Source organism: Pomacea canaliculata, linkage group LG9, assembly GCF_003073045.1.
Source record: "Pomacea canaliculata isolate SZHN2017 linkage group LG9, ASM307304v1, whole genome shotgun sequence".
In the NCBI taxonomy this organism is placed as follows: domain Eukaryota; kingdom Metazoa; phylum Mollusca; class Gastropoda; order Architaenioglossa; family Ampullariidae; genus Pomacea; species Pomacea canaliculata.
This window is the reverse complement of record NC_037598.1, coordinates 16,980,051-16,990,562: the sequence shown is the minus strand read 5'-3', so window position 1 is coordinate 16,990,562 and position 10,512 is coordinate 16,980,051. Positions and strand designations below refer to the sequence as shown.

Sequence of the window (10,512 nt, the reverse complement as noted above, 5' to 3'; positions counted from 1 at the left end):
TATACTTTGTTCTAACACCAAAAAGGAAAATCTCAGAAAAAAATGAATAAAACTGTATAATGATGCAAGTTTACATAAGAATAATAATGCAACATTTAACGCACATCCAAGGCTATAAGCACTGTAGAGAAATAAAATTTATTCACCTCTCTTGCAGGAATGCATGCATAAACATATCAAACAGCAAGCAACACATTGCAACGTGCAGACAAAATTGCTGGGATTGATCCAATGAATAGAAAAACCAGAATAGTTGTGGAACAAGAGATCACTGATTTTCACAGAACAAGATGTTCATGATTTGTAGATCTATAGTGTGGACAGTCCCTTATTCCATCTGCAAGAATAATCAACACTTAGGAGAGAGTTGACTATATGAGATAGTTGATTCTATCATCATCATAGAGAGGAAAAAACTTTGCTGCATTCACATACAAAAACAAATGGTGGATGCATTTAAGATCCATCTTCTTGTGACTTTCATAAATGAGGAAACTTGACTGTTGGGGAAAAAGTTGAATTGTCAGTGAAAAGCCAGCGAGAAAGAACGAAGGCCACAGGCAGGTAAAAAAACTGCTAAGTTAAGGATCCAAGCAAGATCCACAGGCAGACAATGTGCAGGAAAATCACAACATAATCCAGTTTACAAATATTGATGAAAATTTATATGAAACATTGCACAACAAATATTAATTGTTTGAATGAAAAAACGTATGGTCATAAAAGCATATAGATAAGCATTTAAATATTTGTTATTCAAGCAAGAATCGTGTCAAACAATTGGAAGTTTGTTCCAAATGGTGTTGAATAAGAGAATATACAACAGTCAAGTGGGCGCACATCTGTTCGTGCCTTGGATGGATGAAGCAGAACACAATCTTGCAAAGTGCAGATGGCATTTTGAAACTCTTTGTCATCCTCTAAGGCTTTTTCTGGTTTGATGCCATTGAAGAATTTGGTCTGTAGATGAAATAACAAGTTTAATTTGCTGCAAATGACTACATGCAAACAAGCACAGCATACTGCTACTGTATTGTCATGCTTATCATAATACACATGTAAAGTGATGGCTAGCTTCAAAACTAGATACCAGAACCACTTGTACTCCAAAACAGAGAAGCATAGGTACATTAATTACATTCAGTCTGCTTCTCTCGGCAATATCAGTCTTCCATTGACTGACTCCTACAACTAATGTATCCATACAGTCTCTCCATGAATCACAAATGTAAATTTAATCATGTGCAGTCTGTGTGGCTTAGAAACATCTGTGGGCAAATCATGTGCTGTGGCTGGTGGTTTCTTAATGACTAGGGAGCAACATGCTGACAACAGTAAAACTAAGACAAAGCAAAAACAAACCACTCATGCATGGACATCAGTGATCAGTTTACTCAAACACTTCACTGGAAGAAAGCTCAAGGATGTGGGCCAGCTGAGCATCATAAATGGAACAAGAAGGCTGCATTGCCAGCCTGAACCCTAACTCTGATGGCAAATCACTTAAAGTGCACAGTCAGTGAGAGTCAATAGTCGCTGAGCATCCCATAGCTCAGGGGTGGGGAAGAGTAAGGCCCAATGATGTCTGGACTGGCCTGTCTGCCAAAATGTGAACTGCACTTGTCTTTTTTTTTTTTTATTCAGCCTAGGTTAATTTGATTGAAACTGATCAAGTATAACAGCATTAGAACACTGACAATCCGTAACATTTGAACAATGACAAGGTACAAAGATAAGAGTCACAGGACTGACATGTCTGATGTAGTTGTTAGCATCGGGGATGGCTGCCTTCGAAGAGGGAAAGATTGGTTTTACAGTTTATTGTGAGTGAACTGCTTCACTTAACACAATCAATTCAGTAAGTAAACACCATTATTAACTAATTGTGTAGTCACCTGGCGTGGGTTTTTGGTATTTTACCGGCCTGCTGCACCGCTTGGAATTTTGAGACTGGCCTGCAAAGAGAAAACTTTGCCCACTCCCTTCTTAGCTGCATATCACTTACTGCGTTCTCTTGCCACAAGTTTACAGGTAAGAAGCAATTACTGCTGTCTGTCAACACCATCCTCAGAACATAGGTCAGCTCTACTGGTACAGGTTCCTCCTCTGCCAACAAGCAAGACAGTTTAAGATATAGCCAATGCAAATAAAGAAGAAGAAACTCATTTCTGGTGTATAGTTTAAACAACAGAATATCTTTCCTTTAGTCTTGAAATTTCAAGGAATGTGGTGGTGAAAGTGTACATGTATCTTAAGCACTTAAGTTACAAGAGTAAGAGAATGATAATGAATATTTAATATGGGATTCACTGTTCGTGGTATTCTATTTTTAATATAGGTTGTCAATGCTTCTGTAGGGTGGCAAAAGAGAATCTTGAAAATCTGCGTGCTATGTTTCTATCAGCAAGTAGTAAGCAACGATCAGAGCAGAAAAAGATATTCAAGCTGTCTTTTTTAACTTCTATAATACAAGCACTCCAAAACAACTACCCAGTATAGAAAAAGCTCTGAAAACCATCAACTGCTTGGTTTCAGGGGATTTTCTTGTACTGCAGACTTGTTAGCAATGATGAGGTAGAAAGGCTTGCATAACAGGAGGCAGAAGCACAAGAGGACTCTGTATAACTGTATGTAAGAGCTGAAGACCATAATGAGGTCCATCTATAGAGCTCAATACCCATATGATTATTACAAAAGGACAGCTGGATCTGTCCATACAAGCGGCCAACATCAGGCTCAGAACTGGAAACAAAGACTCAATCTCTACCCAAGCAGAAAGCTTTCTCTCATGGCACCCTATGTTCTTCTCTGAAGATTTGGAGCAGACTGCAAATTATATCTTGCAGATAAGCAAAAGTCTCCATGTGAAAAGAGCTATGGCCAAGACTAAGTCGTTGCAAACTCTATGGGTCTGTAGATATTACAGAAGGCCATAAAATTTATACCAAAAACAAGCCTCTATGGGGAGAAATAAGCACATAAAAAAACTTCTAGTAACATATACGTTATCAATATCTCAATTCTTATTTGTGCATTTTGGCATGTAATGTCAACAGTATCAAATATGCTTGAAGTCCCCACAAAACTAACTAGCTCCATTTTTTTGCCTGTATCAAGACAAATCAATGACACATGTGTGGCTGTACAAAAGTCAAAATATCTTACCTGTACTGCACTGAGAGCACAGTTTGACTTCCCTGTCATTTAACTCAACTTCAAAATTCCAGTTGCCAAAGTCTCCACCCAAGCATTCTGCAAGACTTTAAAAAAGAAAGTGTCTTTTATCACTTTAATATAAATTATATTGTAAATTACTAAAACAGAAAATATGTCTCCCCCACTCTCAAAAAAAAAAAACCCCCAAAAAAAAAAAACCCCAAACAAACAAAAACACACACACATGCACAGCACAAAGATAGAGATGAACAATGTGCCTGTCTCTTGGAGTATTGCTAACATTATCCCTGATATTGCATTAACCAACCTTGTTACAGATGATACAACTCTCACATCTTTCTTTCTCTTTTTCTGTTCTGAGTCCTCCCTTCCAATCTTTTTCCTGCAAATAAAAAACATGACATATTTTGAAACTTGCATTGAATGGTCTGGTCTTATTTGTTTGCACTTTTTGAAAACACCACTCTGTTCTTGTGATGGTGGCTGATGTACCTGTTTCTAGCACTGACAAGGTTGTTTTAGCCATATGTGTATTATACACAAACTAACTCCATCATGCTTGCATGCATCTGACCTACACTTGTAGGCGTCACTACTGGGGCAAGCTTGATCAGCTCAGCAAAGATGCAATGAAAAAGTAGATGTTTGTGAAGTCTTTGCATTTTCCATATACATATATAAGATCATTTCTTTTCATTCCAAAGTACATGTATTTTATCTTTTTAAGCATACTTCTCCATAATGGTATGATGGTTTATCACATCAATAGTGAACACATGTGCTTACATTAGACACAATCAAAAAAGAAATATGACCACTTACAGAATCTTACATCTAGGACACAGCTCCTGGACAAAGTCATACACATCTGTAGTATTTGGATAAAAGTCTACAAGCCAGGCCAGAACACGAAATTTGTATGGAACTCTGTAGTCCAAAATTTCTCGCAGAGATGTCCTGTTTATATGGCGATGTCCTGTAATCACTTCACAAACAATTAACCCTTAGTAAAAAAAAGCCAAACTATTAAATGATTTAAGTAATTTTGTACTCAATACACTGCTTTTTCTTGTTTTTAGCACATAGCTAACGAAATAAGCTAACTAATAAAGCCTATCAAGCTAAGAAAAATGTGAACCACTACTCTGTCATTGGTGAAATCTTTGATACAGTATTACATAAACTTTATCATGGACGATATGCTCCAGATACCGTTAGGATTTATTTTTCTGTGTTGACTTCTGCACTTACTAGGCACTTCAGATGATAATGACAACAGTGATACCAGATTATTCATCAATATTTAAAACTATTAAGCGTCATTGTCAGAAGATATATTTCATGTTACAAGCATTCTACTAATTATCATACCTGTTGCAGTCTGAAGCATACACACATCGCCAGGGGAAGGGAGAGAAAAACAGCTTTGGATGGACTCATTGTACAATGATTGGTTACTATCAGACTCTAAAGATTGGCTATTACATGTATCCAACAATCCATATTCAGAAAGTGATGGCTCTGCCATCACAACTTCCATAGAGTTGCTTTGATTTAGTGAAGCATGCTTTTCTGAGTCTGTGCTTCCAGAGCTGATGACAATGACATCTGGCAAAATCTCTGAACTTTCCTGTTCATCTCTACAAAAACTGTCTTTTTGTGTTGTCAACCCACTTGCAACCACCTGTTCATAGTCTGACTTTGTAGCCATAGGCTTTCTTTTACTACCCTGCCTGAGTGTTGTATTTTCCATCTCTTTTCTTTCAACCCTATCAGAATGGATCCTGTCGATTCCTAATGAATTCATTTTTAAAGTATTTTCATTGTTAAATATTTTGGAATTCTGATCTGTAGAAGCATACTGAGGCGAAGATTGAGAGACTGCATTGTCCCAGTGACTACATCCTGGTCTGGGAGCATTTTCAGAAGTTTCTTCCCCCTGGCCTCTTGTTGCTGCAGCTGAAGGTCTTGTCTGTTTGATGTTTGTGTCTATCTCACCCGTGGTTCTATTGCAGCCTTCGTCTCCACAACTTTGAATCTTCTCAGAGCCATTAATGATGCATGTGTCAGTGCTTTCTGGTCCTTAAAAGAAAATTTTAAACAAATTCAAGCATGAACACAAACAAGACTGCTAGATCTCTCTCACAAACACATGGAAGGGGATGCACGCACTCACCCATACGTATACACACACAGACCCATTAAACAAAACCTTTGTGCCTCTGCCTTGTACTATTGCTTCCTTTTATTATATTTGTCTTTTGCAAGCCTAATAGATCTCTTCTCTTGCATATTTTAATGGTCAGTTGTGCAGTTGTGTTAGATACAGAAGAGAGTACATGGATCAAGGTGTCTACAGAAACTACAAAACCCGTAAAGTTAAAATCACCTGAGATTTCCTTCATCCTCTTCTTTAGGCACTGCACTTCTGGTGAGTCGTTGCTCAGGAACACTATGCCTCGGCCATATGACGTGCCTCGATGTATCACAAGTTCCACTACAGTAGTATTTGTAAATGGCTGCCCTGTGTCAGGGTCTTTGCTTATGGCGGCATGCAAGTTACAGAGCTTTATAAACTGAGCTGGCTGCACAATACACATTTATACTGCTAAGAAAGATCTGGGTGTTTTGTTGTTTTTTTTTAATCCAGAAAATACTACCTTGTAAAGGATAGTCCTTAAGATGTATATCTTAAATAGCTACTTACATGGAAAACTGATATTTTTGTTTTTGATAAATCTTACTTTTATTACAAACTTTAAAAAATAGTATTTTACCACATTCTTCATAAAGATTTTATAAAACAACTCTAAATTTTGATACTTTAACACTAAAGTACCATAAAAATATAATAAAAGCTGCACCAACCAGTTACTACTACTACAAGTCGTGACTTCAAAAGCATCATCTTACCCTTGTGTCAACTAACCTTCATGTCAAGATAAGTAAGGAAGTGGTCATCATAGAACCACACATCAGCAAGAAAACTGCTGTCCAGCTGCTGAAGCTCCTTGCAGGTGGAGGTCATATCTTTCTGTGTGGACACACAGGGGCTATGGGACAAGAGAAATAGAAACTCTTGTGAAGCTGTGCAAAGTATTATTTTTATTATCTTAAATTATTCAGTCTTTTCCCTTTCCTTTTGTCCAAAATGCAAGCATAGAGACATATTTCATTAAAACAGCTGTTAAACATTATTACATCTTGTTAGAAGAACGCAAAACTAATTGGACATTATCTTACTGAGGCATACTTGTCGCCCTCATTTAGTTTCCGAATGTTTAAAATCAAATGTCAATATCTTTCCAGCTGTTAAGACCTGGGAAATGTGAGCTTCTTGGTTGACACCGCACATTGAGCCGAAAGTAGATTATAGATTCAAACAGCCCTTAAGTAACTGACACTCACTGTACTAGCTTTGTGCCATCCCACACCCGGGCCACAAAACAGCTGCCTTCTTCTTCAACACACGTACCCAGTACTTGACAAATGAGATCACAATACTTCCCTGGCACGATGGTGGCCAGTGTCCCGATGGAGCTGTTACAAAACAAATCTCGTGTGGCTGCCCATGCCTGAAGCTCCTTTGCCTGTAATGAAATATGATCAAAGATGAAAGATGAATTTGCAGCACTGGTAGTGTATGTTGTTTAAGTATAACATTCACGTTTTACTCCGTCTAGCATAGCCATGTCTCTCCTCTAAAGAACCAATAAAAGAAACATTCCATGCAATTATTGTAATTTTATGCAATCTTCTATCTGCATGATTTCAACAAACACAAGCATAATCCATTTGAATTTAAAACAGAAATTTTCCTTAAATAAGAATGCCTAAGAACATGAAAGGTATGGTTAAAATTATTTTGTTTTCAAAAATCTGTGTGAAGGACAGTAAATGGAAAAGGGAGGCAGGGTTATGGTTAAAAAAAAACCCTCACCTTCTGAACTAAAAAAAAAAATCTCCCTGTACCAATATCTTACAATTTTAATTAAATAAACATTTTAAGAGCTTTGACTGACCTATTTAAATTTTACCTATTTGGATGTTGTATTGTTCTCTGATTTGTAAATTCGGCAATAAATAGAAGTGCCACAAATCATCATGACCAGAAATGTTTTGTATTTTTTAACTTTAATATTTTGGTTGTGTAAGCGACCAAAAAAAATAGTTCATAAGGAAAAATAGTCATTAAATCACATTGCTTTTAATCACAACTGACTTTAAGAAAAGAATAGTCTTGGTTGTCTCCATTTAGATAATTTGTCAAGTGAACACAGAATTGCTAAAGACAAGGTGCCTTTTGTAATAAACATCAAAATAGAATTGTATTTTAAATTATTAACATTTTGTATGTGTGGTTGGTTTTTGTAGGAGAGTAAAAGCTTCCTCTTGAAAAGAACTATAGCCAAGACCAAGCAAAACCATAGTTTTCAGCCTTGGAATGTTACATGATTATAGAAGTGTCCAGCAGTTATGATACTACTCCAGTACATGGCTTAACTGTGCATCTCTGAATGCATTTTTAGTTAACCAAAAAGCCTCTTGTATTTGAGATCATCTAATTAATTTTCCTTTCTAATATCAATGACTATGTATATTTTTATAGGGCAGGTTTATACCTTTTGCCTATCATCATCTGTGCATGAGAAATTTTTACTTGATGACTGCAGCTGCTCAGTGTCTGCTCCAAACACCAACCAGGAACAACCCAGAGTACACTTAGCTTCTCCCTGAGGTTTGTCATTGAAAGTTCCAATCTGCAACACACACAGAATAAGCAAAGCATTTTATTTTGTCAAAAGACATTAATAAAAAAAAACTCCTAAGGAAACATTGCTGCCACTGTTACTAGGAAACTACTTTTGACTTTGCAAAATCCTCATGCATTTTTCATCATTGAAAGTTATAATCCACACAGAACTTAAATTCTTTTGCTTTAACATATCCTCTTTCAATTTAAAATAAGGTGACCAGACGTCTATTTAAAAACTGGTTTATACACTGTTTACACACATGAAAACATACACACTCACATCTTTGCCTGCAAACGCAAATGAAGTCAGAAAAAAGACATGTAGCAAGCGATCTAGTTATCATACAAAACAAGAACTGAAGAGCTGGGATTTTCATGCTCTGTTGGTTGCTACTTTAAAGGAAACAATAAAATACATCTTACAACTCAACACATTTCTCCATTCAGAAAACAGATGGATGATAGAAAGATGGTAAATAAAAGTTTAGGAGATATGTGTAGCTCATGGATCCCCTTGCTGATTGGGAGCCAGTGAAGTAAGGCAAGTGGGGGAAGTAAGTCTTATTTTTCTGAAGCCACCAGACAGGCAGCAATATTCTGAAAATGTTGAAGAGAAGTGTGGCAACAGGAAGTCCCGCTAAAAGTAATCCAGGTGGAAGAAAAGAAGTGAGACATCATGACCATGGCATCATGAGACAGGTGGCATTAGATAGCTGGATATTGTGGAATTGGAGTTTTACACCGAGGTAGCAACTATATCACTGCCAAACAGCCTTAGTCAAACAGGTGACACATGCAAGGAAAAAACAGCCTATCTAAAACAAGATACTGAGCCAGGACATTTCATGCTTACTGTATTGGTGACAAACACAAACCACGGCATCATAACTGTGGCAGTGATAGATGATACCTAATTTAACTGAGGAAATTATTGTTACTAGACAGAACTTTAAAATTTCTGTGCTTTACACATAGCTATTGTTGTTTTTTTTTTCTAGTTTTACTTTAGTTTATTCCTTATTACTCCTCAAGGAACATAGGGTCGCATTTTTTTCTAACTCTATTAGAAAAATACCCACGTAAGTTCACAGTCCAAAAAAGTCACATGCAGGTCATGTATGTGCAATTATTTATTTTCAGTTAATGGATAATGGAACTATGTCAATAAAGGATTCTCCATATCTGGTTTGATTTCTAAAAATATTGATCTCATTTTTTTCACATTTCATTCTTAAAATACTGAGAGATAGACTTTAAAGTAAGCATTTTTGCTTCACATTAATACACATGATATTTAGAAGCACCATAAGGATAGAAAGTAATGTTCTAACTTTAAGCCTGTGAAAACGGATCACATCACCAGCAGTCAGACGTGGTAAAGCTTCTAAAGATGGATGAAATATGAGGCAGACAAGCTTATCTCCAGCAGCCAGGCTCTGGTCAGTGATGCTTATAGTCATGAGGTAATCTGAAAATCATTACCACACCCTTCAACCACGTGAGTATATCAACAGGATTTCACAAACTACACCTAATGATTTTTATAGATACATTACCATGTATTAATCCTTAAAGATAACAAAAACATGTAATGATCCCTAACAAAAACAGACCACCAAAAAAAGAACACTTAAAGAACTTAAAGAACACTAAAGTTCTGCATATGATAATTTCTTATTTACCTAAAAAAGCACCTCAATAGTAATGATAAAGGCAATGTACTTCGAATAGTTTTTCTTTTTAAAAAAAACATAATTTACCTCCAAATTTGTTAACAAACATCACTGAAAATGAACTGTATTTAAAAGAAAGTCTTTATAGACCATTGCTAATTTATGCCCTTTGCTAATTTATTTTAGACCCACCTGTTCCTTTTGTCTTAACTGGCTGTTTGCAGAACTGAACAACTCCGAAGACATTACATCGGCCGCTGGCATCTTTGAGTGAAACGTATTTAACAGGACTTTTCTTTGACATAGCAGCAGACTGCAACACAGTCCAAACTGATTACAAATCGAATCATTTTTTAGTTTTGCATATTTATTTTCTTGTGTTTTTGTTTGCTCATTGAAAAAAAGTTTTTTGCTTTTTGCTTCGTCAAAAACAACGGGAACAACTAAACTAAATGCTGGTTAATCTGACGCTGTAATTCAAGCTGACAGACAATGTAGCTGATTGATAACATAGCAAAATTGGCCAAGGCCTAAGACTCTTAAGACTCGAGCACGTCAGAAATGCCTTGGGTCCTAAAAATTGTTGTATAAAAATAATCTTTAATACCGAGTGTGGATTATTTTTGCCGCAGATCAAGACAGGTTGAGCGATGAGATGAAACAATACGACTTAACAACTAACAAGATTTCAAGAAAACACCGCGCGGAAATCCTGATTGAGAGTGATGTCCCTTCCCAAATTGAGCCGTCTGTTGACTGTAGCTTCATATTTTGTTGGCTCGAGAATTCCTCATAATTACTCTTTTATTAAGTTAATTATGCCATTTGATTAACATTATCCTATAAGAGAATGAATGGAACCTGTTCTGTACTGCACGCCTGTGGATTCTTATAGCAGGCCTTTAG

The 10,512-nt window shown here is 36.5% G+C and overlaps 1 protein-coding gene across 3 annotated transcripts; it reads right to left on the bottom strand.

Annotated features, from left to right (window-relative positions):
* Positions 1-119: 119 nt before the first annotated feature.
* On the bottom strand, positions 120-10,388 carry LOC112571690. Of its 3 annotated transcripts, none has more exons than XM_025250898.1 (13): positions 10,289-10,388; positions 9,799-9,919; positions 9,265-9,401; positions 7,800-7,937; positions 6,586-6,767; positions 6,107-6,230; positions 5,567-5,762; positions 4,549-5,259; positions 4,000-4,162; positions 3,485-3,559; positions 3,166-3,260; positions 2,006-2,106; positions 120-960 (listed from the first exon to the last, which is right to left on the bottom strand). In XM_025250898.1, the coding sequence occupies exons 2-13, from the start codon at positions 9,908-9,910 to the stop codon at positions 757-759; spliced, it is 2,238 nt and encodes a 745-aa protein (XP_025106683.1). In that variant the 5' UTR covers positions 9,911-9,919; positions 10,289-10,388; the 3' UTR covers positions 120-756. The 3 variants fall into 3 exon arrangements, 2 of the variants coding, with proteins under 2 accessions (XP_025106683.1, XP_025106682.1); XM_025250897.1 differs by having other exon boundaries at positions 10,214-10,351; XR_003100875.1 differs by lacking the exon at positions 120-960 and having other exon boundaries at positions 3,166-3,252; positions 10,214-10,351.
* Positions 10,389-10,512: the final 124 nt, after the last annotated feature.

What these genes read in the sequence shown, in the direction of transcription:
- LOC112571690 (XM_025250898.1), bottom strand. Translation starts at nt 9,910, where the DNA reads ATGTCAAAGAAAAGTCCTGTTAAATACGTTTCACTCAAAGATGCCAGC. An exon ending in GATGGCACAAAGCTAGTACA is followed by an intron (nt 6,231 to 6,585) that starts GTGAGTGTCAGT and finishes CTTGTCCCATAG; the next exon opens with CCCCTGTGTGTCCACACAGA. An exon ending in GTTGTATCATCTGTAACAAG is followed by an intron (nt 3,261 to 3,484) that starts GTTGGTTAATGC and finishes TCTTTTTTAAAG; the next exon opens with TCTTGCAGAATGCTTGGGTG.